Below are 14,320 nucleotides of genomic sequence, written 5' to 3' on the forward strand. Positions count from 1 at the left end.
CATCCCATAGTCCCGTGCCCATATACCCATCACACATCCTCCATCCCATAGTCCCGTGCCCATATACCCATCACACATCCTCCATCCCATAGTCCTGTGCCCATATACCCATCATATATATCCTCCATCCCATAGTCCCGTGCCCATATACCCATCACACATCCTCCATCCCATAGTCCCGTGCCCATATACCCATCACACATCCTCCATCCCATAGTCCCGTGCCCATATACCCATCACACATCCTCCATCCCATAGTCCTGTGCCCATATACCCATCATATATATCCTCCATCCCATAGTCCCGTGCCCATATACCCATCACACATCCTCCATCCCATAGTCCCGTGCCCATATACCCATCACACATCCTCCATCCCATAGTCCTGTGCCCATATACCCATCATATATATCCTCCATCCCATAGTCCCGTGCCCATATACCCATCACACATCCTCCATCCCATAGTCCCGTGCCCATATACCCATCACACATCCTCCATCCCATAGTCCCGTGCCCATATACCCATCACACATCCTCCATCCCATAGTCCCGTGCCCATATACCCAAACAAACAAACATACACACACACACACACATACATACTTTGAGCTTTAGATATTGATACACAAGCCATGAAAAATTTTTTTGTTTTAAATTAAAATAAATGCAAAAAAAAGCAACAAACATCGAAAAAAACAACCATGAAAATTTAAAAAAAAAACTTTAAAAAATACCAAAAAAAAAAATAAACCAGCCTAGAAAATAAGTAAAAAAAAAAAAAAAACAGTCCGTCTGTACTTACATCACGTCTTCCCGCCCGCACTGGGCCTTGCTGCTCCTGCCGTTCCTCCGGTGGTGGTGGCGTGATGGAGGATGAGGTGTGAAAATTAAACCAAAAAAATTAATCACATGTGTTTATTTTTTCCAATCCATACGGAAGCATAGTACTCACTTCTTCTGCCTCTTGCCCTGTCCCGGGGACATATTCCTCACCAGATGAAGACATGCTGCAATAAAAAAAAAAAGAGACATAAGTACATAGAAATGTATTGAAATTTCAGCCAGACATTAGGTTTTTCATACTTACATTGGTGCAGCTTGTGCTGTGTGTCCACTAGTGAGCAATCCTTAAAGTATTGTGCAATCCCAGTGCCCACACCATTTTATCACCTTGGTTTAATTTATTTTTTTACTGTCTAGACCACATTTCAGTCATGTTTATCTTAAAAACGCATGCGCATAAAAACGCAAGCGTGCGCAAGACCATGCGCACGTATGCGCTCCCATAGGCTCCAATGTGGTGTTTTTGCGCATTCCGTGCGCGTTTTTTTGACGAGACAGGGCGGAACCAAAAATGCAATATGTTGCGTCTGACGCGCCTGGCGCGAAAGACAAAAAACGCATGCGCACGAAAGCGCAAGTATGCGCAAGACCATGCGCACATCATGTTAAATATAGGTGCGCAGTGCGCATGCGCCCTGGTGCGCACGATGCGCTGCGCACAAAAGCGCAAATGTGAAACCAGCCTTAGAATGTTTTATTTTTTTGAAAAACCTGAAAAAAGCAGAAAGTAAAAATTAGCCGAATAAGAAACTGCCGAATAAGAAACCAACTTCAGCTTCGTGGCTTCCACCAGGTAACTGGTGCTTCATTTTCACCACCATGCACAGATCGGCCACGGAAACCGCACCAATAACGTATTACAACTGCAGGGCTTGCCAGCATGCTTTTCTCTACAGGCAGAAGCCGCCTGGTTTCTATGGTTACGGAGAGAGCACGCGCCACACCGGACACAATGTCACCCCCGGGCGTTGGAGATGAATCCCCGGTGAGCACGTGGCCGGTAAATTGCGTACAGTCTCTCCGTCAGTCTCCGATAACCGGAGCAGCCCGCGCTGACAGTACTGAGAAGCGGAAGTGTCCGCCTGTACCGCCTGCTGTGACCGCTAGGTGGCCGGAAGTGTTCCGGTCAGTGTGAGAGCCGGGGAGCGCGGATTCCGTTAGTATACGGCGCATGTGTGACGAGCAGACATGGCGGCTGTTCCCGGGGCCTGGTCGTTTCCTCAGCACACACTGCGAGTTACCGTCACGGTGAGAGACATTGGGAGGCGGGACAGGCCTGGAAGCAGGGCACGGCTGACTGCTCAGGTGTCTGTGGGGCAGGCTGGGCTATACATGCCTCACCTGGCCATGGCTGCCATGTGTGAGAGGTGCCCACCGCCATTCTCCTCAGGCTGGTGACTGTGTCTGCTATTCTCTGCTTTGTCTTCCACAACCCATCTCCAGCCACATATGGCAGCGCCATTACTGACGGGCTCTCCTGTACATCTGACCTGGGCGCCTGCCATTACTGACGGGCTCCTGTACATCTGACCTGGGTGCCTGCCATTACTGACGGGCTCTCCTGTACATCTGACCTGGGTGCCTGCCATTACTAACGGGCTCTCCTGTGCATCTGACCTGGGCTCCTGCCATTACTGACGGGCTCTCCTGTGCATCTGACCTGGGCGCCTGCCATTACTGACGGGCTCTCCTGTACATCTGACCTGGGCGCCTGCCATTACTGACGGGCTCTCCTGTACATCTGACCTGGGCGCCTGCCATTACTGACGGGCTCTCCTGTACATCTGACCTGGGCGCCTGCCATTACTGACGGGCTCTCCTGTACATCTGACCTGGGCGCCTGCCATTACTGACGGGCTCTCCTGTACATCTGACCTGGGCGCCTGCCATTACTGACGGGCTCTCCTGTACATCTGACCTGGGCGCCTGCCATTACTGACGGGCTCTCCTGTTCATCTGACCTGGGCGCCTGCCATTACTGACGGGCTCTCCTGTACCTCTGACCTGGGCGCCTGCCATTACTGACGGGCTCTCCTGTGCATCTGACCTGGGCGCCTGCCATTACTGACGGGCTCTCCTGTACCTCTCACCTGGGCGCCTGCCATTACTGACGGGCTCTCCTGTACCTCTCACCTGGGCGCCTGCCATTACTGACGGGCTCTCCTGTACCTCTCACCTGGGCGCCTGCCATTACTGACGGGCTCTCCTGTACATCTGACCTGGGCGCCTGCCATTACTGACGGGCTCTCCTGTACATCTGACCTGGGCGCCTGCCATTACTGACGGGCTCTCCTGTACATCTGACCTGGGCGCCTGCCATTACTGACGGGCTCTCCTGTACATCTGACCTGGGCGCCTGCCATTACTGACGGGCTCTCCTGTACATCTGACCTGGGCGCCTGCCATTACTGACGGGCTCTCCTGTACCTCTGACCTGGGCGCCTGCCATTACTGACGGGCTCTCCTGTGCATCTGACCTGGGCGCCTGCCATTACTGACGGGCTCTCCTGTACCTCTCACCTGGGCGCCTGCCATTACTGACGGGCTCTCCTGTACCTCTCACCTGGGCGCCTGCCATTACTGACGGGCTCTCCTGTACCTCTCACCTGGGCGCCTGCCATTACTGACGGGCTCTCCTGTACATCTGAACTGGGCGCCTGCCATTACTGACGGGCTCTCCTGTACATCTGACCTGGGCGCCTGCCATTACTGACGGGCTCTCCTGTGCATCTGACCTGGGCGCCTGCCATTACTGACGGGTTCTCCTGTACATCTGAACTGGGCGCCTGCCATTACTGACGGGCTCTCCTGTACATCTGACCTGGGCGCCTGCCATTACTGACGGGCTCTCCTGTACATCTGACCTGGGCGCCTGCCATTACTGACGGGCTCTCCTGTACATCTGACCTGGGCGCCTGCCATTACTGACGGGCTCTCCTGTACATCTGACCTGGGCGCCTGCCATTACTGACGGGCTCTCCTGTACATCTGACCTGGGCGCCTGCCATTACTGACGGGCTCTCCTGTACATCTGACCTGGGCGCCTGCCATTACTGACGGGCTCTCCTGTACATCTGACCTGGGCGCCTGCCATTACTGACGGGCTCTCCTGTACATCTGACCTGGGCGCCTGCCATTACTGACGGGCTCTCCTGTACATCTGACCTGGGCGCCTGCCATTACTGACGGGCTCTCCTGTGCATCTGACCTGGGCGCCTGCCATTACTGACGGGCTCTCCTGTACCTCTCACCTGGGCGCCTGCCATTACTGACGGGCTCTCCTGTACCTCTCACCTGGGCGCCTGCCATTACTGACGGGCTCTCCTGTACCTCTCACCTGGGCGCCTGCCATTACTGACGGGCTCTCCTGTACATCTGAACTGGGCGCCTGCCATTACTGACGGGCTCTCCTGTACATCTGACCTGGGCGCCTGCCATTACTGACGGGCTCTCCTGTGCATCTGACCTGGGCGCCTGCCATTACTGACGGGCTCTCCTGTACATCTGAACTGGGCGCCTGCCATTACTGACGGGCTCTCCTGTACATCTGACCTGGGCGCCTGCCATTACTGACGGGCTCTCCTGTACATCTGACCTGGGCGCCTGCCATTACTGACGGGCTCTCCTGTACATCTGACCTGGGCGCCTGCCATTACTGACGGGCTCTCCTGTACATCTGACCTGGGCGCCTGCCATTACTGACGGGCTCTCCTGTACATCTGACCTGGGCGCCTGCCATTACTGACGGGCTCTCCTGTACATCTGACCTGGGCGCCTGCCATTACTGACGGGCTCTCCTGTGCATCTGACCTGGGCGCCTGCCATTACTGACGGGCTCTCCTGTGCATCTGACCTGGGCGCCCTGGACAATGGCCATGGACTATACAAAGCTCAGACATTTCCGTCCTCCGCACCCTTCTCCGTTGGATCACGGACACGCGGAGTGAGTGATCCGTTCCATCAGTTATGTAAAGGATGCCCTCCTCCAGCCCTATGTCTTATGAGGAAAAACATTTTTTAAAATGGAAAGAAAGAAAAGCAGAAGCGAGACAAACCCTATTCTTGTCAACGGGGCTTCTCCACTTTCTTATACAGAACTGATTGAAAAGATCACTTGTCCTTTGTGTCTAAAGCTGCATTCACACTGCGCATCACCCTCCTGTCAATGGCTTCATCTGGGCTTTCATCTGAAACTCTGGACATGATTCGGGTGTATGTGCCAACGAGGCCATTGCCGTTAATGATACAGGTGGAATCGCAGTGTGGTCGGCTCTACGTATTTTTCGTCCATATCCGCCTAGTTGAGGCAAGTACCATGATGTAGTTGATTGTCTTGGCACCTGCCTCATCTAGGTGTGTACAGCTAGAAAGTGTGTGTATGAGAGCGCACTGTGACTCCGTCTGCACCATTACAGTTAATGGCCCCCCTTAGCACATACACCGGAATCCCATTTTGCTGGTCTTCAGGAGTAAGCACCGACAGAGCCATTGACCGTAGGCCAAAACCCAATGTGAACATCATAGCCTAAAGCAGAAAAGATGGCCATAATGTGTGAACGGCTGTGCCACAGTATCCTTCTCTCTGGACGTTTGAATAGAGGCTGATTCCGCCATGTGTGGGCATATCCATATTTAAAGAGACAGTCTTGTAAAAACAACCTCTTCCTGGAAAGAGTCTGCCAGAAGCCACGTCCAGCCATGTGTTTGCACTGCAGCGTGTAAGGGATGACCCCTCTTATACAGTGCGCGTCTGATCTACGGATGGGAGGCTTAGAGTGTGAAGTCTGTATGCGACAAGTGTTATTGGAAGTATTTACACGGAGCGTGCCGTGCCGCACGATATATAAGGAAAGGATAAAGATTATTTTGCCTGGAACCTGCTGCAAAATCTTAACATCTGGACTGTGGATTTACTGTGGGTTTTGCTATAAATGCCAAAATTCACAATGGAAAATGTCTCCGTTTACATTAGCGTTGCACACCACTGTAAGGCTATGTTCACACGTTGAGCTTTTGCAGCAGGTTTTAGCTGCGTTTTACAAAGTCTATAAGACTTCAGAAATCTCATGCATACAGCTTGGTCTTTGTTTTCCTGTTTTTGCAAAATGCAGCATGTCACGTCTTTCTGCAAAACACAGGCATCAGGTTTTTGCTTCCAAAACCTGATGAAGTTGAATCAGATTATTTTTGTTTATGCACTTAACTTTATCAGCATACAGAAGAGACAAATGTACCCTGACAAATTTGCAGTAAAAAACACACCAAAAACTAATTTAAAAAAAAGCAGCAAAAACTAAGCAGCTTTTTGTAAGCAGCTTAAACGTTGCATAAAAAACGCAACATATGAACATAGCCTTAGGGTTTCCTTAAATTTTGAGGGTGAGTATGGTTCAGATCGGCGCAGTATTCTGTCTCTAAGAACTATTTGGGGTCTGACGGTCATGTCTCAGATCCGTCAGTTGTTTGACAGATTCAGTGCAGCATCATGTGGTATGAGAGAGCCATGATCCTAGTATGAACGGAGCCCAATATACATGGTTTTCTACCAGAGTTTCCCATCATTTGCTGCCTGTTTCCTCGGAGTCGTGTGATTTCTGTTAGTGGCAGTGATGAGCGTGGAGCAGTGTGATCTGTTAGTGACGCCTTATCCACCAGTGGTTACACAACACATTCGGGAAGATTAGCCATCTGTATAGTGCCCGCTCATTCTGCTGCTGAGTAAAGTCCATTCAAAGGGGTTTTCAAGGACTTAAGGTCAGTGGGGTCTTACTTTCGGCATGCTGCCCAGCTGTTTCAGGGACCGTGTCCCTCCAGTAGGTGACGCCTCTGCTTTTTTGTTTGCCAGTCAGGTTTTGAGCTTGCTGTTATTTTCACTACAATTAATGGGGGATATAAGGTGAAATGTGTGTAAGGGAACGTCCACGTTGGATTGTTCTTCCATGTGGAATCGAATCAGGAGTTGTGCGGGGTTTGTTGCAGAAGTCATTGTGGAAATGCTTCAATTTTCATCAACGTTACATACTCTTATATACCAGGTCTGTGGCGGTCATTACATCTGCTCTGCAGACTAATACCGGCTTCCTTTACCTCTCTCTCTTTAGGTTTGTTGAGCTGCAGGTATGCTGTTTATTCGAGACGACATTTATAAGGAATACGCAAACATGATGATGAATATTTTCCTTCTGTCTATGATCCTGTGCATATCCCTGTCCTTCTGGATTATATCAATTACTGCCAGTACATATTATGGTAAGCTCCCTGACGCGGGAACGGCTTTCTAGCGTGGTTATTTCCCCATTTCCTCTTGTCTATACCTAGTACTCTTTACTGCCTCCACAGCTCTCCTCGTTCTACAGCAGTAATGGCCGTGGCAGCGCTTAGGATTGCTGTCAGACTGCCGCAATCACTGCAGACCATAGTGTAATGGCCATCCATGCCACAGAGGCCTGACGCTGGCCAGTCTAGGTATTTCATGAGTGCTATTTAGGGGATTTGTCTGAGCTTCAGAACATTCTCTTAAAGGGAACCTGTCAGAAGGATTGTGCTTAGTAACCTGCAATGTCAGGTTGGCACCGTTATACTGAATAAAAGATGGCGCTGGCGGTGCCTGCACAGTAGCATCTATCAGATGTCTAATAGATGCTACTGCCCAGGCGCCACCACCGGCACGATTTTGATGGAGCCTTTTTTTTTCTCTAGCAATATGGTGGCGCCTGCGCTGTAGCATCTATCGCGTTCTGAATTATGCCACTGTGCAGGCGCGGTCGCCATTTTGATCAAGATAATTTTTTTCCCTCAAATTTATTTGACAAAATCAAATGAATATATGGATATTATAGATCCGATCATGCTAGAGCGCAGGCGCCGCCTGCATGATGAATGTCATATTTTTTTTTTCCTTCACACAATATTCTATGCAGTATGTAAAATAGGGGTCAGGTCAGTGAGGGATCAGGGACCTGTCAGAAGCCATACACATGAGTATGTAAGCAGAGCACAACATAAAGGCCAACCACCCCGGAGCATAAGAATATCTAAGTGAAAACTACAAATAGAGATCAAACCACAAGACGGATTTCATCACCCAGGTATCATTGTAAGGCCGGGGTCACACTAGAGAGAAATGCGGACGAGTGAGAGGCGTAAAAACTACGCTTTGCACAAGGACCAATGTTTCTCTATGGGGTAGCTCCAATCATCCCTATATGTCTTGCGCGTATTTTACGGTCCGTGCCAGTCGCAGCATGCTGCGATTGTCAGCGTATTCCAGCCGAAATACGCCAATGAAAGTCTGTGGGTGCGCAAAAAAAAACACATTACACACGGACCAGATGTGTGACTTGCGAGAAATACGCACCCGGTGTCCTTTAGAAAAGCCGGCAATTCAGTGCGCGATACAGTAAAATCACACTGACAGGTTTAATAAAGAAACGGAAGAATAGCTATATACACACAGAATACATATATCATTGAGACACATATATATTTATATTTCACAGAGTTGTACATAGTAGAATAGCCGCAAATTCAATTGCCGGCTTCCGTAAAATCATTCCCAAACCTGACATGAAATGACACATGGTTTACATACAGTAAACCATTTCATGTATTTTTTATATGTCCCTGACTAATAATTAAATTAGGGTTTGTGTGTCAAATTTGGGACGTCTAGTTGTTAAATTAAGGGGTTAATTCGTTGGAAAAAAATGTGTGGGCTCCCGCGGCAAAATCACAACCAGAGAGGTAAAGCAGGTGAGTGAGGACAGATTTTAATAGCCTTGAGAGACACCTTTGTTTTTGCACCCGTAGCCCCCCCGGACCACAAATATCTGCCCCCAGACACCCCAGAAAAGGCGCATCTATAAGATGCGCCTTTTCTGGCACTTATCCTCTCTATTCCCATTGACCTGTAGCGGTTTCTAATGTGTTAATATGAATGGGTTAATGTCATCTTACAATTGGAAGGTGACATGGAGCCGATTAATAATGGAGAGGTGTCAATTAGACACTTATCCATTATTAACCCTAGACTATTAAACGGTTAAAAAACACACACAGACATTAATTAAAAATTATTTTAATGAAATAAAGACACCTAGTTTTTGACAAGATTTAATCCAAAAATAAACTATCGACCTGTAACAAAAAGAAAACAAAAAAGCAACTGTATCCTTACCTCTCTGCTGCTCAGTCAGGTCCACCGCTACAATCCATCAGAAAGGGTTAAGTGGTTTACACAGGGACCCGTGCTAATGCGACCTGCCCCATGTAGACCACTGCCAGAATGAATTATTTCATCTCTGCGCTGCCTCTCTGGCTGCTCTGAGATGAGCTAATTAGCATGGGAAAGTTTCTGCATTTTTTCCCACGCTCATCAGTTCACCTCAGGTCAGCCAGGGGACTCCGCACAGCCTCACTGACGTCACTGGCTGACCTGAGGTGAACTAATGAGCGTGGGAAAAAATGCAGAAACTTTCCCAGGCTAATTTGTTCATCTCAGAGCAGCCATGGAGGCTGCGCAGAGATGAAATAATTCATTCTGGCAGTGGTTTACATGGGGCTGGTCGCATTAGCACCGGTCCCTGTGTAAGCCACTTAACCCTTTCTGATGGATTGCATCGGGGGACCTGACTGAGCAGCGGAGAGGTAAGGATATTGTTGATTTTTCTTTTTTTTTTCTTTTTGTTACAGGTCGATGGTTTATTAGCCTGTAGCGTGGGCTAATAAATAGCACTTTGACTGGATTTCTTTTGGTGTGCTGCTTTCATCTTGAGGACTATATATAAAAAGCTCAGCTGGGATCTTTGCTTTGGCCCAAGCGGGTGGCTATGGAGTCACAACAGCAGTCTAGCGAGTTCCACACAGATATGGGCACGGCGTATTTTATTGTGCACATTGATCATTCAGTGTTACACATGCCAAACATGAAATAAAATGTCTAAGGCCGTCTGGCCTCTAACTAACAATAGAAGGCTAACTACAAAATAAACCTTAACAATAACAAAGAAGTCCAAGTAGTCTTAAGAGGGTTTTACACATCGCGATATCGCTAGCAATATCGCTAAAGCATCACTGATTTGGTGACGCAGTAGCGATATTGCTAGCGATATCGCTATGTGTGATACTTACCTCCGACCGGCTCCCCCGCTGTCTGTCGTTGATCGCGCAGCTCCATTTCTCGTCGGGCGCTTCCTGCTGGCGCCGATAAGCGACGCGGATGGGAGGACGTCAGGATCGCCGCGTCTAAAAGGTAAGTAACGACTGCTGTATCGCTGCTGCATCGCTGTAAGATCTGCCTGTGTGGCAGCTCACTAGCGACCATTTAGCGATGCACCAGCGATCCTGACCGAGTCGTATCGTAGTCGGGATCGCTGGTGCATCGCTAAATGTAAAGGGGCCTTTACTGTGTCAGCGCCCAGCCCAGCAGACGAGAGAGAGCCCAGCTCCTCCTGATTATATCAGCTGGACCTGTCAGGAATCAAAACCTGGATTGAACGTGTGGACGGGGAACCACCAGTCTTTTCCACGATGATCACTAAAGAAACCAGGACCAGATTACAGTGAAATAAACCGGCTTCACTATCAGTACAGGGAGACATATGAAATGAAACGGGGGGAAATATATCTGTTTTCTAGTACCTCTCCCCTTGGCACCTCACAATATATACATATAGTGTGTGTATATATGTATATACTGTATCTGTTCTTTTGTTTGGGTTTTAACCTGTCATAGGGATCCATTATATGTCCATTTTTCAAGCCTGCGAGGAAATCTCGGCATACAGATGCGTACATGCGCAAAATACGTGACCTCACCTTGATTATGGCTCACTATTTAGAGGACATTTCTCTGTATTACGCATGTAAAATATGGACCGTATTTCTCGTCGGTTAGTGTGACCGCGGCCTAATCAGTATAACGGTGACGACCTGACACTGTGTGTAGGTTACTGTGCACGTAGGTTACTGTGCACAATCCTGCTGAGAGGTTCTCTTTAAAGACCTTTTTATTAGTGTAGGACTAATTTTACTATTTATTAGAGACAAAGCACTAAACTTACAAACTCATCCACCAGGTAAAGGAGTCAAATCCTCAGTTCAAGCTGTAGAGAAACATTGTGTAAATTGCTGTGCATTCGCAGCACAAACGTGTCACTACTTGGCTCTCTCTAAGAACACGATGTGTGTTCGAAACGTGTTGCCTCTGTTATACCATGAATATAAAAAAAAAAACTAAGTTTTCAATAAATATCCTAAAAAATTTATGAAGCTGGATATTCTCTTCATGCCACTACTTGTGGCCTTATCCAAAGGTTTTATCAGGTTTTTTTGTAGATTCTTGAAACATTTCTGATTGACTGAAGTTGGGTTCTTATTTGTTCAGTTTCTAATTCGGAGCTGAAGTTGGTTTCTTATTTGTCAGTTTCTTCGGCAATTTTTTATTTTCTGTTTTTTATAGGCTTAGCAACAAAAAATAAGCATCACGATAATAACATACAATGCAGAGAGGAGGTGCCCTGTTGTGAATACACTTAAAAAAAGCTACAAAAACTATAAAACTGGCACAAAAATGGGCATCAAAGTGGGCACCGAAGGGCGTTAATGAAAGTGTTAAATAACTTTGGGCCACTGATATCACACTGCAGACATCTAGAAAACGGAGCCCCACATCAAAACCAGGTCTCTCCAGCCTGGACCAAATAAGTTCTGGGCATCAGAACTGGCATCAAAGTGAGCAAACAGTTGATTTTGACCATTTGAATAAGTGGTGTTTTTAAGGGGTTAAATGGCTTTGGGCCACTGATCTCACACTACGAATACACAGAGATGCCCTGTATCAAACCCAGGTCCTGCCATCCTAGCTCAATTGAGTTCTGGGCATCAGAATTGGCATCAAAGTGGGCAAACAGCCAATTTTCACAGATATGAATAAGTCGCTGATGTTTTTAAGGGGTTAAATGACTTTGGGCCACTAATATCACACTAAGAATACACAGATAGTTATGTGGCTCACATCAAACCCAGGTCACTCCAGCTTGGTCCAAATGGGTTTTGAGCATCAGACCTGGCATCATCATCAGTTACTTATTCAAATATGTGAAAATTGTCTGTTTGCCCACTTCTGATGCCCAGAACCAATTTGGGCCAGGCTGGAGGGACCTGGTTTTGATGTGGGGCTCCCTGTTCTATATGTCTGCAGTGTAATATCAGTGACCCAAAGTCATTTAACCCTTTAACGCCCTTTAATCTCACTTTGATCCCAATTTTTGTGCCAGTTTTATAATTTTTGTAGCTGTTTTTAAGTGTACTCACATCAGGGCACCTCGCTGCATTGTATATTATTGTGATGATTGTTGTTAAACTTATAAAAAAAACAGAAAAGAAAAAGTTGTCGAATAAGAAACCAACATCAGCCTCGTGTGCAGGGCCGGACTGGGACTAAAATTCAGCCCTGGCATTTGAAGTTACACAGGCCCACTAGTCACATGGTGACTATATAATATCTTTGTACACTTGTAGTTTACAAGAAGTGAGAGGAGATTAACACAACTATATAACATGTAGTCACAGCTGTGCCCAGTATCTCAGCTCAGTCCTATTTATTGCTTTTAGGTACAGTACTCCTCCCAAATCTCTGTCCCCTTTTGTATGCATGATTACAGAATTCCTGGCAGAACTGCTATCCATTGGGCAACCAGACCCCCTGGTCATAGCCTCCCCTATCATACCTCCCAACTTTTGAAGAAGGGAAAGATGGACAAAGACTGCGGCGCGCACAGCACGCCGCTGCAAATTTTTGGCCACGCCCAGCCACACCCATTTCACAACTAGTCACACCCATGTCCATGCCCAACCGCACCCATTTAGCACTGCTGATCACACTGACTGGTACTGAGGGCACAGTGGCTGGCATTATGGGCACACTGACTGGCACTAAGGAAGAGAGAAAACAGAGAGAGAAAAAAGAAAACAGAGAGAGCGAGAAAGAACAGAGAGAGAGAAAGAAAGAAGTAAAGAAAAGAAAGAACAGAGAGAAAGAGAGGGAAGAAAGAAAGAACAGAGAGAGAAAAAAAGAACAGAGAGAGAAAGAAAATGAGGGAAAGACAGAACAGAGAATGAAAGAACAGAGAAAGAAAAAGAGAGAAAGAAAGATTCTACAAAGATACTATAGCAGCCCGGCTCCCATTGTAGTGCCCACCTGAGCCTCCCGGTGCAGGACCTATCATGATCCGCTCACATGGCCGGCATCCCCGATTCCAAGGCGATCCTGCTGTCTGCGCTGTCGGAGGAGGACACGGTGATGGATCTGAAGCATTCCTGGTTCCGTCACAATCTCCTCAAGAAATTCTCATTTCCGGTCAGCTTCCAGCACATCACTTCAGGTGGAACGTCATGTGTGTGTTTTAAAATGCTCCTCGGGGCTCCGCCGTGCACTCCTGTGTCCGTGGGAAAAGCCCACTTTGTATGCTTTGTACAAACTTGGCTCCACTCCGTACATCCCGTACACATATGGCTCCACTCCATACACACACGGCTCCTCTCCGTACACCTCGTACACGCGGCTCCGCTCCGTACACCTCGTACACACTGCTCCGCTCCGTACACCACATACACACAGGGCTCCGCTCCGTACACCTCGTACACACGGCTCCGCTCCGTACACCTCATACACACGGCTCCGCTCCGTACACCTCGTACACACGGCTCCGCTCCGTACACCTCGTACACACAGGGCTCCGCTCCGTACACCTCGTACACACAGGGCTCCGCTCCGTACACCTCGTACACACAGGGCTCCGCTCCGTACACCTCGTACACACAGGGCTCCGCTCCGTACACCTCGTACACACAGGGCTCCGCTCCGTACACCTCGTACACACAGGGCTCCGCTCCGTACACCTCGTACACACAGGGCTCCGCTCCGTACACCTCGTACACACAGGGCTCCGCTCCGTACACCTCGTACACACAGGGCTCCGCTCCGTACACCTCGTACACACACGGCTCCGCTCCGTACACCCCGTACACACACGGCTCCGCTCAGTACACCCCGTACACACACGGCTCCGCTCAGTACACCTCGTACACACACGGCTCCGCTCAGTACACCTCGTACACACGCGGCTCCGCTCAGTACACCTCGTACACACAGGGCTCCGCTCCGTACACCCCGTACGCACGCGGCTCCGCTCCGTACACCCCGTACGCACGCGGCTCCGCTCCGTACACCCCGTACGCACGCGGCTCCGCTCCGTACACCCCGTACGCACGCGGCTCCGCTCCGTACACCCCGTACGCACGCGGCTCCGCTCCGTACACCCCGTACGCACGCGGCTCCGCTCCGTACACCCCGTACGCACGCGGCTCCGCTCCGTACACCCCGTACGCACGCGGCTCCGCTCCGTACACCCCGTACGCGGCTCCGCTCCGTACGCACGCGGCTCCGCTCCGTACGCACGCGGCTCCGCTCCGTA

General features: G+C 49.1%; 1 protein-coding gene across 3 annotated transcripts in view; it reads left to right on the forward strand.

Annotated features, from left to right (window-relative positions):
• Nucleotides 1–1,956: 1,956 nt before the first annotated feature.
• The window catches only part of TMEM19 (transmembrane protein 19), a 101,280-nt gene continuing 88,916 nt past the window's right edge, over nucleotides 1,957–14,320 (forward strand). For 2 of the 3 annotated variants that reach the window (XM_073555532.1, XM_073555534.1), the window contains exons 1-2: nucleotides 1,957–2,093; nucleotides 6,947–7,094. In XM_073555532.1, coding sequence (XP_073411633.1) covers nucleotides 6,965–7,094 — 130 coding nt within the window. In that variant the 5' untranslated portion in view covers nucleotides 1,957–2,093; nucleotides 6,947–6,964. Of the gene's footprint in view, nucleotides 2,151–6,946; nucleotides 7,095–14,320 lie in introns of all 3 variants that reach the window. The other variant, XM_073555533.1, reaches the window with a different exon arrangement.

The sequence above is a fragment of the Dendrobates tinctorius genome, unplaced genomic scaffold, assembly GCF_039654945.1.
Source record: "Dendrobates tinctorius isolate UK_male_01 unplaced genomic scaffold, ASM3965494v1 ptg000224l, whole genome shotgun sequence".
Lineage (NCBI taxonomy): Eukaryota > Metazoa > Chordata > Amphibia > Anura > Dendrobatidae > Dendrobates > Dendrobates tinctorius.